The sequence below is a fragment of the Simochromis diagramma genome, unplaced genomic scaffold, assembly GCF_900408965.1.
Source record: "Simochromis diagramma unplaced genomic scaffold, fSimDia1.1 OVJJ01000481.1, whole genome shotgun sequence".
In the NCBI taxonomy this organism is placed as follows: Eukaryota; Metazoa; Chordata; class Actinopteri; order Cichliformes; family Cichlidae; genus Simochromis; species Simochromis diagramma.
The window spans coordinates 51266-67243 of NW_024386898.1; the positions used below are offsets into that span (position 1 = coordinate 51266).

Here is a 15978-nt window from a genome sequence, read left to right on the forward strand (position 1 = left end):
TCATGCAAAACTTTTGGTTCAAAGTAGCTGCAACAGGGAGCTCAGTGCAGTCCCACCCTGTGGTAAATAATAATGAATTATTATGTCTGAAGGCTATGCTTGTTTTTGACACTCATTTTGCATGTTATGTTTATAAACAAGACAGTGTAAACACAGCGGTTAGGGGTTTATGATGCAACGTTCATGAGCTGCTTTTGCTCCAGTGTTGGATAAGATTTAAGATGGAAATCGGCTCTTAAAAGAAGTCGTATGTATTTAGGTGTCTGTTTTCCTGCCTTTCGCACATGAATCGTGTTCTGTTAAAAGAAAAAAAAACAACAACAACAACTCGTGCCAACAGCTTGCAGTCAGTGTAACTCCTGATCAAACTGACTTCAGGAAGTGTTTGACTAAGGCTTAACTTTGCTGTGCTCTGCATGGAGGATGTGATGAATAAGAATATATGTTTACACGCAATTGGATCTGTGCATCAACCAGGCTTAGTGTTGCAGCTCAGTTTGATGGTTGCTTCATTCTATATGTTTTTAAGAGTCCCTTTCACAACTCTAAACTATAGTTACCACATGTAATCACGCTTGGAGAGAAAACATCTCTATTTTTTTGGGTTATGGTAAAATGTAGGATGAGAATGTCCCTTGGGTGTAGTCCGTATTTGTCTTTCAGTTGTGGTCACTGCCATATTAGTGCAGATTTGCTTAGAGCTGCTGTTGGCTGCTGTTTGCCTCACCTGTCCTAGCAGCCCCACCCTATTTGTCACCTGACCCCGTGTTCCAAGAACCTGAGAGAGCTATAAAGAAGGCTGACACAAAGGTACACAAAGATTGTGTTCACCTGGCGAAAGATTTGTTCATCAGTGAAGCCTGAAAGAAAGGACAAAGAAGGACATTTACTGCGACCGGATTCTTGTGACGATGACATCTACAGCAAGTCGACTGGCCCGTCAGCAAGACAGGGAATTGGGCATTGGCACCAACGCACAGGCAGTGAAATTCTACAAGCAAGATTATGAGGCTCTGCGGCAGCAGTGTCTGGAGACCGGCCACCTGTTTCAGGACGATCGCTTTCCTCCTGAGCCTAAATCACTGGGCTACAACCAGCTGGGACCATACTCATCAAAGACTAAGGGCATCGTTTGGAAGAGGCCAACGGTAAGAGGCCAACAAAGCAAACAATCATTTTTAACACAAACATATCATATTTACAAGACTTTCATTATTTTATTCATTGATCTAATTATACTGTACTTCCCATTACTGAAGGATGTTTTGCTTTCATTGCAGGAGCTTTGTTCCAACCCTCAGTTCATTGATGACGGCGCTACAAGGACGGACATTCGGCAGGGAACTCTGGGTAAGTGATGACAGCTCAATGATGAGGTGAGCTGTGGTTTTTAGACATTTGTGAGTAGCACCCACATATTCTGCAATGGTTGTTTGTTGGTTGCAAAGCTGCTACGCTGTTGAGACCAGCACATGTTGCCCATGACCTCAGGGCATGTAGTCATATATCTGTCCTTACTGTGCAGGTGACTGCTGGCTCTTAGCTGCCATAGCTTCTCTGACTTTGAACCAGGACATTCTGGCTCGTGTGGTGCCTCCTGACCAAAGCTTTACTGAAGGTTATGCTGGGATTTTTCACTTTCAGGTCAGGAAACTTTTGCTCCACTTGCTAATTTTCTTATCTGGTTTTGTTAATAAATTCTAAATAAAATTACACTTTTGGTAAGAAGTGACATACATATAATACTAATTAGATTACACTCTGCGGTACCTTGTGGCAGTTCAAACAGATTCCCATTTGTACTGTCATTCAAAGCACTTCAGTTAACTTTTTTGACCAAAGTGCTTATTCCCACCTCTGCCAACTACTGACGGGAAGATCAGTCCAGATGTGACTGCATCGATACAAATGCTGGTATTGGTATCGGATTGATACTAGGATCAATACTGTTTATATCCTCTTAGTTCAGTTTATAGCCAACTGCATGGTGTCAAATAAATTATGATTTACTTTTGGCTATGAAAAAAATATACCTTAGACATACACTATTAAACATGTCTGAACCTTTTTGTGCTGACTGTATATGTTATTTATAGCCTATTTAAACAACAGAGGTTGAGCCAAAGACCTTGTCAAACAAGCACATTTACATTCAGTGTCTAAAAAAATTGTTTGTGTATTGTGGATTACTATTTATAAAATTAACTAGTATAAATCACAAAGATTTAGTGGTCCTTAAAATGTCTTCAGAATTTGAAAACTAATGATGATTCATCTCATAACTCTCGGCAGGCAGATCACCACTACAGTTCCCTTTTTAATTTGAAAGTATCAACAATACTGGCTCCGTATTTACTTGCTACCAGATCGGCACCAAATTTTGCAATATCACACAGCACTAGTGTTTGGATAAGTTTTAACAGGCCCCAGCGCTTACTACATGTCACAGTGTTGACAATGTTGACAACCTGAGGGCATGTCCAGGTGATGCGCTTGCCAACACCCCCCCCCCCCCACACACACACACATACACACATATACAGTAAAAATGTATGAGAAAGCATTTAGAGAAGTTACTTATTATCTGCCTAGTTAGATGATAGAATAATCACCCCCGAGGAAAAAAGTCTCCTTGTACTTTTACAAGACGAGTGTGTATTTAATGTTTTCAGAGGTTTAGGGTGCTTTGGGTGTGCAAACAGACTAGGAAAGTGTTTTAAGAACCCGTCCGTTCACCAGATTATGTATAACCTGTCACTAAGAACCGACCAGAAGCTCGGGTAACAGTGCTAAGTTAACAGTTCAACAAACTTGATCTCAAAATCTTGTTCATTAATAAAAAAGCACTCACACTTATCAATGTTTTCTATCAGTTCTGGCAGTTTGGTGAGTGGGTGGATGTGGTGGTTGATGATCGTTTGCCCACCAAAGATGGAAAGCTGCTGTTTGTTCACTCAGCGGAGGGCTCAGAGTTTTGGAGCGCACTGCTGGAGAAGGCCTACGCTAAGTATGGATAGCTCCTCGTATATTTTTTTGCTTCATCATAATGGCGTGTATGTGTACACATATACATTTACACTACCCATGTTCCTTTGTGCCTGACAGGGTGTATGGCAGCTACGAGGCTTTGACAGGAGGAAACACTATTGAGGGTTTTGAGGATTTCACCGGAGGAATTGCAGAAACATACAACCTAAAAGAGGCTCCAGCAAATCTCTTTCACATTATTCAGAGGGCCCTGAGCCTGGGTTCACTGATGGGTTGCTCTATTGATGTAAGTCTTATTTGCATCATGATTTGCATTAGAGTTTGCACATAAGCATGACATCAGTCTGATAGACATTATCACACTGGATTTAAATTTCGCTGTTTTCAGATCACCAGTGCCTATGAGTCAGAGGCAGTTACATCTCTAAAGCTTGTAAAAGGACATGCATACTCTCTCACCGGTGCAGAGGAGGTACGTGGATTATATAGACTGTGAACTGGTATTCAAATTAAAAAAGAAAACAAAAAAAAAAAGCCTGCACTACATTGGATTCCTATTAAATGTGCTTTATTCTTCAAGGCTAATTTTAAAGGGCAACAAGTGCAGTTGGTTCGCATCAGGAACCCATGGGGTGAGGTGGAATGGACAGGCCCTTGGAGTGATGGGTGAATATTTATATTTTGTACATATAAAGGTAGTGCGAGGAGCTCAGAATATAGCCACTGGTTTTCTACATTGACGGAAGTCAGTGGCGGTGGTTCCCACATAGATGCTTCTTAGGTGAGGTGTTTCTGGCAGACACAAGGCAACCTTGAGATATTATATCTCTCAGTTGGCCTGGGAACACCTCTGTGCACCAGGAATAAGTTAGAGCTGGATAAGTGGCATGGATGGATGCTTGGTTGGATGGATGGATGGATGGATGAATGGATCATTAGCTACTATTTATTAATACTAGGATTCTTCCTAATATCAAAATTAGATCCAGTGAATGGAGCCACGTCACTGAAGATGAGAAGTTGAAGTTAAACAATGTGGCTGAAGATGGAGAGTTCTGGTAATTCTACATGCTTCTACATTATACTGACTGAAAATTACAATTTTATAATAATAGAATAATATCAAAAAGCTCTTTATGATCAAAACTGCTTTAAAAAAGCCTTCATTGAAGAATCGTGTAAAAGTTTCTAAAACGAGCCAAAACGATCAAAAGAATGACAAACCGTCCAGGTATTATGTTGCAAAAGACATCATCTCAAGTTGAGTTAAGGCTGAACTGTATGTAATACCACTTTGAACAACAACATAGAAAGAAAAAATATTTAACTGTAATCCTGTTCAAACTGGTCAACTGCTTTCCGGTAAAATGCTGCCACCTTGTGGTTTCCTTAAATCATGCAGAGGGTTTGGACAAAAAGTACCTTTAAACATTAAGACACATGCTTTAAAAAATGATCCGAATATTATCTTAATGAGAAATTGTTCTCCTCAGGATGTCCTACTCAGACTTCATCAGGAATTTCTCCAAGCTGGAGATCTGTAATTTGACCCCAGATACACTCACTAGTGATGATGTGGGTCACTGGAACTACTGCCAGTTTGAAGGGATGTGGAGGGTCGGCTCCACTGCTGGCGGCTGCCGGAATCACACAGGTTAGAATGAAATCAAAAACCTTGTATGTCTGAATAAGAACTCCTTTCATGGTCCAGATTATAAAAATTATTATTATTTTGACTTGCTGTCCAGCCACATTCCCATCCAATCCTCAGTTCCTGTTGCGTCTGGAGGATGTGGATGATAATCCTTTGGATGGGAAGCACGGATGCACCTTTCTGGTGGGGTTGATGCAAAAGGATGGACGACGGCTGATGAAGGCTGACCCCAACCTCGAGACAATCGGTTTTGCCATTTATAAGGTACCTTAGCTTCATTTCATATTGCTAATAAAATCACATACTTTTTTTGACAGCTGACAAATTTTCTAAGATATATTTGTTTCCTTTCTTGCAGGTTCCAGATGAGGTTTGTATGTCTACTTTCCTTTAACTCGTTCCTTCTCTTTTAAGCTGAAATTTGAAAAAGAAAGTGGAAATCACAAGAATCACAAACATAGCTCAACTGATTGCGTTGAGGGGAGCCTGACTTTCTGTATCTGTTCAGTACAAAGGTTGCAAAAATGTCCGCCTCGGGCCTGAGGTCCTGCTGCGTCAGAAACATGTAGCCATGAGCCCCAATTTCATCAACACACGGGAAGTGTGTGGCCGCTTCAATCTCCCACCGGGAGAATATGCCATAATTCCCTCAACCTTCCATCCCCACAAGAACGGCAGCTTCATTCTCAGGGTGTTCACAGAAAAAGAGGCTGCAACCAGGTATCTGTAATGTGACAAGCAGAATAATTCCTCAGATTTCAGCACTTTACTTTCTACTGCCACTGAAGTTGAAAAGCAAAGCTAAAGCTAAAAAAGTAAGCTTTTTAATCAGAAAGACTGTGCTAAAGGTGTGTTTCTCTTTCCTCAGACGACTGGAGCAGAAAATTGATGCTAAGATAAAGGAGGTAATAATGTGACACCTGACAGCTGTTCGTGCATAAAATAAAACCGCTTTTTTGAGACTTACTTTTCTTTCTTCATTACATCTGAAACTGAAGCATATATGCCATCCTGAAACTTAAATGCTTAACATTCATGGTTTTAAATGTTTAATTCCAAATTGATCAGTTCGTTGTTTTTATCTTCTCTGTTTTTCTCTCACAGGACAAGGTATCTGAAAAAGGATGTAGATCCTCAATTGAAGCAACTCTTCAAGCAGCTGGCTGGCAATGTATGTTGAGGGACATAAGAACCTTTTATTACCGTTATTTGGCTCTGAAGTTAATGACTGCCACTTTTCAAACAGAACACGGAGGTGTCCGCCTTTGAACTGATCAAAATTTTAAACAATGCAGTTTCTCAGCGTGAGTACAACAAAAGTTTAAAGCACTCTTTTTTTATGAATTAATAGTTGGAGTGAGAAATATGTTGTCATTTTCCTGCAGGGTCTGACATTAAAACTGATGGATTCAGCCTTGAGACAGGTCGCCTTATGGTCAGTCTGCTGGATGTATCCTATTAAGGAGTCGACTGCAATTTTTTTTTAGGTTTAAGTAATCGTATAATCTGGAAGTTAAAGTACATAAATAACTGATGGTGAGCTTCATAGTAACCTTGACATTGTCCAGAAAGATGAAAGTGGGAAGTTGGGACTGATGGAATTCCAGTTGATTTGGAAGAAAATCCAAAAATACTTGGTGAGATTTAAATAGTTTCAAATCCATGCTGCTTATCCTTGAACACATCTGTGTATATGTTAACGCAAGGCATGGCTTCTTGGCTCATACAGGAGATCTTCAAGAGTCATGACACAGACAAATCTGGTACCATGAGCTCCCATGAGATGAGAGATGCTGCCAGTAAAGCAGGTAACTTTAACCATCCAGTCCCGCTTTTGTCCCGTCAGTCCACTGAATGTTTTCCTAAAGTCTCGGGGATCATCAAGATGTTTTTGGCAAAAGTGAAATGAGCCTTTGTGCTCTTTTTGGTCGGCAGTGGTTTTCTCCTTGGTACTCTCTCATCGATGCTATTTTTGCACAGTCTCTTTCTTATTGCTGGATCATGAAGGCTGACCTTAACTGAGACAAGTCACACCTGTAGTTTTGTTGTTCTGGGTGCTTTTGTGACCTCCTGGATGAGTCCGTGGTCACTCCTGGGAAATGTCACCGCTGTTCCAAGTCTTCTTCATTTGTGAATAATGGCTCTCACTGTGGTTCACTGGAGTCCCAAAGCCTTAGCAGTGGCTTTGACACCCTTTCCAGACTGATAGATGTCAATTACTTTGTTTCTCATCTGTTCTTGGGTTTGGGATTCATTTTAGTGGCCAACAGGTGCATCACGTTTTGACTGCATTAAGTCTGACTGTACAGAAGTTTGTGGATTCAAGTCTTATTTAATGGTCCCAACAGTCAAAAAGAGCATAAAGAGAATGCTTTAGGGTGTGCCTACACTGTCACTCCTTGTGGCATTGTGGCTATAGGATGATATACATATTAGAAACTGCCAGGTCTGATACGCTTGTGAAAAACCAAGAAATTCACATTTCAAAAGTTGACTTTTCTGGGATTATATTGTATTTGACTACTGAGACTTACACAAACAGACAAAAGCATGTGTGTGCATATTAATGTTTATCTGTGTTTTAATTTGTGTGATATGGAAAAGAAGTGATAGAACTATATCAGCCAGTTAGGGGACTGCCGCCTTGTATGTACTATTCAGGTGTACCGTTCCACAGGAACTAAACATGCATGGGTGAGGCTGTGTAACACGACTCCTAAGCTATTGTAGAGTTTACGTATATATGAAATCTTTTCAACACTGCACTTCCCCAGCATCAGATCTTCCTCAAATATATGGAGATAAGATTACGGTTCCCTGGATATGTCCACTTTTAAAGTTCTGTCCGACTTGGGCCAAGTGTCCTCTTTTTTGGAAATCAAAATATGGTCACCGTAGATAAGATGGAAATGTTTTTGTTTCCCAGGGTTCCAGATCAACAGTGCTGTGCTGAGAGCTGTTGTGAATCGTTACGCTGATGCTCAGTATGCCATACACTTTGACAGCTTTGTAGGCTGTCTCTTTAAACTGGAAATGCTCTTTAGTAAGTGTCACTAAACACAGCAACATCACTTCTACATGTTTTATCGCTGTCTGAAATTTCTTTTTGTCTTTGCTGCTTTACCAGAAGTGTTTAAGACCCTGGAAAGGGATGACTTGGGCAAGATTGAGCTGAACATGCAGCAGGTGTGTAGGAATATAACAAAGGCTGCTGGTTTTTCAGCACTTCTTATTCGGACCTCTAGCTGCATAATGTTGTTTTTTATTGCAGTGGCTGTGCCTGGCAATCTACTAGCCCTGACAGCGACACAACAAGGACCCCTTTCAGATGTGAGCACAGAGAAAGACCAGCTGATCAACAGAGAGTTCCTTCATTTCTGATTTACTTTTCACACAGTATATTCCAAATGCTAAAGTCCCTTTGGGCTATACTATGACTGACATGTATAACATGCCATGTTAGTTGGTTTTTCTGCAAATATTTCTGTTCAGTAGGGAAAAACTTGTTAGTCTTGGTGGGTATTTTGCTTTTCATTTCTTACAACTTCTGTCAAGCTATAAAAACGTGTTAAAAATAAATAAATAAAACAAACTAAGAAACTATGGCATCTGCACTCTTTTTTGTTACAAGTCAAATGTTTAAATTACTCAGCAAAATTCAGAAGGTGGTCTGTAACTGAAACTGCTGAGCTGGAACAAGTTTTCTGGCATGCAAAATAAAGGGTGTGGTGACAGGTGAACTGCACATATGACACTCTCTCACAACAAGAGAGATGCAGACCAAAGTGGCTGCACGAGCTCCTCTGAGATGCGAAATGCTGTCGAGAAGTGCAAGATTTCACCCTTTTTGTTTCTCTACCGTTGCCCTAACATTTAAGAGGCTTTCAGAGATTGGAAAGGTCTGAAAGAGTAAAGACTGAAGCAGTCAGGTATGTTTTGCCTTTGTTTTTTTCCTCAGGTTTCACAATCAAAAAACCTTTGAATTACATAATTGTGGCCACTACACTGAAGCAAATCCCACCATTGACTTTGACGACTTCCTGTGCTGCCTGGTTCGCTTGGAGTCTCTCTTCAGGGAGTTTCTGTCCTCATGATCATATTTCAATTAGAGGTGAATTTTTCAGAAGTAAGAACTCATCTGCTACAGATTTAATCATGAGTCTCTACACTGCAAAATAAAATACCAACCATTGTTGTAATTTGGTGCCATATAAATAAAACTGAATTAAACTCAACTGAACTGAAGTGAATGGATGGATAGATAGTAACTTGTGCCTGTTTTTGTTTTTTAATCCACAGTGCATAAATGCTGTAGAGGACCTCAGCTGAAGAATTCAAGCTTGTGCTAAAAAGTCATATATATATCTACACATTTGTTTGTTTGTGTTTCATGCAACTCAATTAGTTGATGGAAACTTTGTGTGAGAATCTGAAGATTTTAAATCTGCAAACATAGCACAGTGCATTTGCTCAAAGAATCTTTATTCGGGTAAAAACAACAACAACAGTCAGTTGTTTCTTTTTCCACTTTTTGTCCTTTAAAAACTAGCATGAAATAAATGTGATGTTTCGAGGAATAATCTTGAAATAACTTTTCAATTTCACACTTTTGCTTTTTGTTGATCAGAATTAGGCAAATTCATTTTTGATGTAAATCATTCTTTCACTGTTACTTTTGCCTGGAAATTATGTCTCAGGTCTATATGACATTCTTTCCGTTTACTTTGACAGTTTGTTTTTGATGCCAATTCCTTTTCAGCATTCACAAAGTCGTTACGCAAAGTAAAACCATTCTCATCTGTGCTGACCACACCCGACAGCAACAGTACAGCACACTTGAATAGACTAGAAACTTAAACCAAGGTCAGAAGAACAATGGTTTTTGACCATGCAAGTGTGGAATTACTGTTTAGAGATCAAACCAAATCCACCCAGATGAAAACAAACTCTCCTGAAAAACAAATGTAAAAATTTGGAAATGTAATTCTAAACCGCACCGTGCAGTGGGCCTGCATACATGCATCAAATAAGGCCCAGACAACTGCGACTGCAGCTTTAGAGCTGTAAAGTCACTGTATATATCATATGTTCTTCAATATGTTGTAAATAATAACACTTATAGATTTTCATATAAAGTGGACCTGTTACACTTTTGCTTACTTTCAGCACCGTTACAACCATGGGTGCTAGAATTAAACTTGAGCAAAATCACAAATTATGAGGTCAGTGCACACAAAATAAATCTCTGGGTTACAAGTATGGTTTGGAGACCGTGGCAGTGACAAAAAGACCAGAGGCCTAGCTAGAGGTGGCAGAGCTAGCGATCAGGATGGACAAGACTGGAACTGAGTATATCTGAAGGACAGCTTCAGTTGAGCGGTTTGGAGAGAAAGGCTGAGATGTTTTGGACGTGTGCTGTGGAGAGTATAGCGTGTGTAGCCTGGGAAACTAGTTGCCACACAGGACACAATAACAGGAGTTCTTGAAGTGATTTAATGGCATACAGATAAGATACGAAAACAAAAAACACAAAACATCCAATGAAAAAATATGCCTGTGGCTACACACATAAACAAACTAATGCCAAACCAAAACCACGCGATCACCGTGGAACACAATGCCCTATGTCTGGCTAACCATGTAAGGACATGGCGGTCTCTAGCACCTGCAGGTGCCGATCACTAATAACAACTACAAACATATAAACCATCTCATTAAAATGTTGCTTTATAACTTTTTTTATTGACACAACAAAGTCTCAACACATTCCAAGCATATTTACTAGGAACTCTGTCCGTGTCGTTGGGAGAGAAAGCCGACATCTCGCAGATTCTGATGCACTGGGTCCGCGCTTTGTGTTCACGTCTTTGTGTGGAATCAGTTTACCTGCTCTGATTTGCTGTTTTAGCTGTTTGGTGGTTGCAAAATCGATTTGAATTGGAAAATCGATTATTGAAACCCACCCCTCGTAGAAACTACTGTTCTTGGCAATTCTGCCACCTCGTGGCGGAGGTTTGTAACATCAAGTAAATGTACCTAACAACCTCAAATTAAAACCATTTTTAAAAACCAAAAACAGATTCAAAAGAACATGATGAGAGAAAATGTTTACGGGCACTCTAACATCCCAAGAGAAAACCTATATATCTCAATTATTAAATTACATTTTAACCACTCGACTACATTTGGACCGTGGAGGTTGAGGATGGAGCTGCCAGGCCGAAGGAACAAGATGAAGAACACAGAGAAGATTCATAGATATAGTGAAGGAAGACATGCAGAAGGTTGGTGTGATAAAATGTAATGCTAAGGATAGAGTGAAAAACAGGCAGATGATCGAGTGTGGTGACCCCTAAAGGGAACGGCCGAAAGAAGAAGAGGATACTGACAAATGCCATACATACAACAGAAAAGCCCAGCAGTGTCAACCATGTTAGTACCCATGATTTACCAGCAGATGTCACAGTTCTCACAGATTTGGTTACCGGCTGTTCTGACGTGGGTTGTGGCAAAACTCCAAATATGCTTGCAGCAGCATGAAATATTCAACTCACAGAGAGCTATGCAGCAGCCATTTCCTGCCCTGTGTGGTTCAGGGTTGTATTTCCTCTTTTAAAACTTTGAGAGTGGCTGCTGCTGGCTGCCTTCAGCTCTGGCAGACAGGCCTTGCAAAAAAATTAAAACAAAAACAAAAATCTCAGGAACACTGATGAAAGAGTTTTCTGTGCTCAGTTCGATCACACCTTTTGCTAAACAGCTTCCCAACTGTGGGATAAATATAAGTCTTGTTCGAGAAACAAATTCTGATGTTAGGCGTTGTACTTATTGCACACCCTGGCTTTTTGGAACAGACGTTAGTCCGGATGTGGGGCGGGACTCTTGACTCTGTAAACCACGAATCCACAGAGAGGAAGAGAGGCCACTGTGCTGCTGAAGCCGAGTATCTGCATTTAAAAATAGTGTCTGAGGTGCCATTAAAAGGACAGGCCTGACAAAAGCACCGTGCCCTTTATCTAAAAAGGATTAGAAAAGAAAAGAATGAAAAAGTTATCTACTGATACGATAAGATGCTGACAGAGGAAGTATGATTTACTACATGAGTTACTGAATGTATTGATTGGAGACTCAGTTTTCTTCTGGCACGGGTATGATTTTAAAGTACACAAAAACAAAAACTTTCAGTAAAGTTATTCTGACAGGACTGGAAGCCTTTTCAAATTTGCATGAATCTCATTTGGATTTTGTCCTGTTATTTCTGATTAAACACTACTGGGATGAATTTATTCATTGTAATCTAAATTAATCTTAAATACCTCGCTCTGGAGAGGAGCTTGTGTACTTGAACTTCCCTCTGGAATCAATTGTCCTATCTAGATCAAGAATACTACTTATCCTAATCTAAAAAAAAAAAAAAGAAACCATTAAATATTAAATAAATGTGAACATTACATTTGTTTCTGAATTGCAGTGGGCATGTAAGGCAGTAGGGCAAAGAAAAGTAGAGAGAGATACTCAGTGAAGTACACCCTGTACCCTGGAACTGTCGTTTTAGCACATTACTTGCTCAAAGAGTCATGGCGCAGGCCTCGTAGGGGCCAGTCAGGCCCCTCCTTCCTTTTACACTTGTATGTCATGTGCATATGATTACACTTCTTTTACATGTAGGTCAATGCGACAGAGAGAAACACAGGGCTAGTGGTGCTATGACTTTAAGAGCAGCGGTGCAACTTTTCTGAGCTATAAAAACAAAACTGAGTCATCACCGAGTCACACACACACAAAACCCTTTAAGAAACGAAGCCGGCAACTCAACATTTGCACTAACATGCTCTTCTAAACCGGTCCTCACGAGTTGCAAATATGCATGCAGATATAAGTGTGGTTTTGGCCTGAAACAGTCATTTGTGTATCTCACAGCTCACTGTGCAGAAACAGTCTGGTTTCCACAGGTAGCTAAATAAGTTCTTTTGACACATCTCTTTGCTCATCCTACCTATTACCATATAAGGCCATAGAAATCCATCTGAGCTGCAGATGGCTTAAAAAGTGTAGACGCGGTTGTTCTCCATATATGGATGTCATATGCCGCTCCCGTCTATAACACCTGGGAGCTTCACCTGAGAAAGATAAAAGATATCAAGCTTAACAAGACTAAAGCGCATAGAAAAAAGTAACAAAGAAAACAAAAAACGCTCACGTTGTGTGAGGCACTTAAGCACACGCACACCTTTTTTGTGATTTAAGCTTCAAATTATAATTGTGATTAAATGCAAATGCTGAGGTTGCAGATGAAACTGTGTCACACCTGGGAACGGAGGGCTGGGCCGCCTTCTGGAGGTGTGCTCAATTCAACAGGGCTCCTCCTCTATGAGTCAACCTGCTCTCCTTCCTTATGACCCCTCAGCTTTTTGACTGCTGCTGCCATTTTTCTCTGCTGCCTGTTTCCGTCACACATCAGAAGCAAAATGGTGAGTACCTCTCACAAAGAATTATGCTAGGATTTTTTTTTTTTTTTTGCTTGAGCTGCCACTCTTGTGTGATTTGTGCGCTCTGCTAAACAATGCAGCCTTAGAAGTGATGACAGCTTTAAGCCTCCTTTTAAAACCAAATTTGGAGGGAAAAAAGTGAAAACTGTGTGAAATTGGTTGTCGGTAGAGCAACGGTGTAAGGCTTACATGTGATTACTGTGGAGTGGGAGGAAATAAGAAGATGGCTTGCTCTTGGTGCAGAAGGTTTGTTCATTCATGGTGTGGCTTTGCCTCCAAAATGGAGGAAGCTCCGTTCGTGCTTCAAACTTGTTGAGAGAGAATCCCTTGGGGCGGTGTTTCTTGTGCTAACTTGTTCCACAATGACTGGAATGTGACAGATTCAAGGCCTTAAACTGGGGAAAGAATAGCAACACCCTTTGGCACATTGCTGCTTAAAGAAAGTTGGTTAAATGTTTGCACATTTAATTGCCTGAACAGCACGTCTCTCCAAAGCTGAACTCTTTTTTTGAAGAGCTTCCTGTTTCTTCATCTTTCATTTCTGCTTTTTCTCTCGGAACAAACTGTCGAAGTTGAGAATATCTGCAGATGTACGACCCAAAGCCCAATTTATTTTAAAGTGCTCATTTTGCATCTTGGTATTTAATACAATTACTCCCAATGCTTAACTTTATAAATCCCACTGTTTAAATGAGAGGCGTGTCACAAATCTACATGTCTGTAGTAGGAGCAGGTGTGTGTGTGGGAGGTTGTTTTTTCCTTTTTATAATATCTTGTCTTTTTACCAGGCATCTGGAGTTAAAGTCACTGACGCCGTTAAGGACCTCATCAATGAAATGAAGGTAGTGAAAAATGATGCTGACCAGAATGAACGCGTAAGATTGGTGATATTCAAAATCGATGACAGCGAGGGCGCCATCGTCGTCGATAAAATCTACCGTCAGAAAGACCTGGCAGACAAGGACGATGTCTTCAAGTTCTTCATCAGCCTCCTGGATTCTAAAGTCTGTCGCTACTTGATGTATGACTGCCACTTTGAAACAAAGGAATCAAGTAGAAAAGAAGAACTGGTCGCTGTGATGTGGTAAGTCCTCAAATTTCTGCTGAGTGTTCCCTCCACTTTTACATATTAATTATTTCTTTTTTTATGGTTTATTTTTTTTATGGTTTTTATTTTTTTTTTTTTCTTTTGCCTGCACCCAACTGATCTGCAGGAAGTAATAAAAGAACTAAGCATAATGTCTGGATTCTGATTTGAGAGTCTGTCGTTCCAAGGAGACGTTTGCACGAATAGGAAAAATGTTTAAGCAGTCTGTTTTGGACACACGGATAATGGCTTCTCTTCATTAGGGCTCCTGATACGGCACCAATCAAAGAAAAAATGAAATACGCTAGCTCCAAAGATTCCCTGAAGAAGATCCAAACAGGTTTGTGTTGATTTTTTTTTTGTGTTTTGTTTTAATTTTTTAGAAAATGTTTTAACATGCCACGTTCTTATTTACGTGTATTTACTTTGAAATTCTATGATATTGTTAACACAAGCTGGTCTTTCCCTTTTTGTTTTATTTATCTTTTCTAACAGGAGTCAAACACATGCTGGAGATGAATGACCTTTCAGATTATGGAACCAGGGAAAGTTTTGCAGAAAGAATGGGAAAAGGTGTAGTCAAGCTTGAGGGCCACGCTGTGTGAGATCACTGAATTAAGCAATAAGGAATAAATAAATGAATGAAAAATATATATTTTTTTGCTTTGTTTCCTTGTTTCAAAATGAGGTCAATTAAACAGATTTGAAATGGTACGTCAAAGGTGATTTTTGGGGGTGGGGTTGGGAGATGGTTGACAAAGCTTAAAGTGGGGGGGAGGCTTGGGCTCTGAATGGGATTTTAATAGTGTTAACACAGGGACACTCAAAACGATCTGGGCACACAGTCGGACTGTGAAATCAACCTTGTTCAGATGGTATTTTACTCATTTTTGGTTTTATAGGGGGGGGATTTTTGTTTTGTTGACTCTTGGTACCTTGAAATTTCTCCAATATTTTTTTTTTTTTTTTTCTTTTCCCCCCTGTGTAAATACAAACTTCATGAATCCCTGCATATGTCAGTATATGCCACTTGTCTTCCTTTTTTAATATTTCTCCACAACAAGAAAGCAAACGTGTGCTGTAAAACAACATTAACAACCTACTGTAGTGCCAAAATGGCTGGGATTTAAGTTTGACAGAAATATTCCTAGGGGTGTTTCAAACACCTAGAGTTATAGTACAGGGAAAAACAAAAATCACTGGAATTGCTGCACTGTTGATGTGTTGTCAAATAAACTCAATGCAATGTTTGTGTGATCTTTTTCTTTGCCTCTTGTTTTGATTTACTGGTGCAATTATGATTTGGTATCAACTATCATATTTCAGTGTTCAGGATATGACTTATAAATATTACAGGTAGAAAAGTGGGTGCTTTTAAGAGGTGGGAGTAACTAAAAATGTATAATCAAGAGAGCTGGAGCCTGGATGTATAGCAAACCGAGCGATATTATTTGCTGATTACTAGTTGTAGCATCACATCCCTAAGAACTGCTCCTTGCATATTATGTCACGTCCTCGTAATTCAAAAATGAGTAGTCTTCGACTTTAAATTGTTGAGTTTTCCCACAGGAACAACATGTGAATGTTTCTGAACGTCATGAGACTTTCGGGGATCTCGATTACAAAATATAATCCAGTTCCGGCACTTGATTTGTGAAAACAGGAAGCAGTTTTTAAAGCCGTGTGGGAGCACCGCCTGGCCCCCCTCCCTGTCTACTTACCAAAAAATGCATGCACCACAGTGGACCTGAAACACAGGCAGG

At 40.0% G+C, this 15978-nt stretch overlaps 2 protein-coding genes across 2 annotated transcripts; both read left to right on the forward strand.

Annotated features, from left to right (window-relative positions):
- The first annotated feature begins 42 nt into the window (after positions 1-42).
- LOC120735291 (calpain-2 catalytic subunit-like) lies at positions 43-8245 on the forward strand. The gene is made up of 21 exons (XM_040034591.1): positions 43-1148; positions 1281-1350; positions 1526-1644; positions 2874-3007; positions 3106-3274; positions 3377-3460; positions 3569-3654; positions 3972-4046; positions 4482-4642; positions 4737-4906; positions 5001-5012; positions 5151-5362; positions 5511-5555; positions 5747-5813; positions 5889-5946; positions 6028-6092; positions 6211-6279; positions 6372-6450; positions 7569-7685; positions 7770-7828; positions 7914-8245. The coding sequence occupies exons 1-21, from the start codon at positions 912-914 to the stop codon at positions 7935-7937; spliced, it is 2112 nt and encodes a 703-aa protein (XP_039890525.1). The 5' UTR covers positions 43-911; the 3' UTR covers positions 7938-8245.
- A 4733-nt stretch (positions 8246-12978) lies between these two features.
- On the forward strand, positions 12979-15465 carry cfl1l (cofilin 1 (non-muscle), like). Its single transcript, XM_040034337.1, has 4 exons — positions 12979-13110; positions 13917-14212; positions 14479-14555; positions 14711-15465. The coding sequence occupies exons 1-4, from the start codon at positions 13108-13110 to the stop codon at positions 14818-14820; spliced, it is 486 nt and encodes a 161-aa protein (XP_039890271.1). The 5' UTR covers positions 12979-13107; the 3' UTR covers positions 14821-15465.
- The last annotated feature ends 513 nt before the right edge of the window (positions 15466-15978 follow it).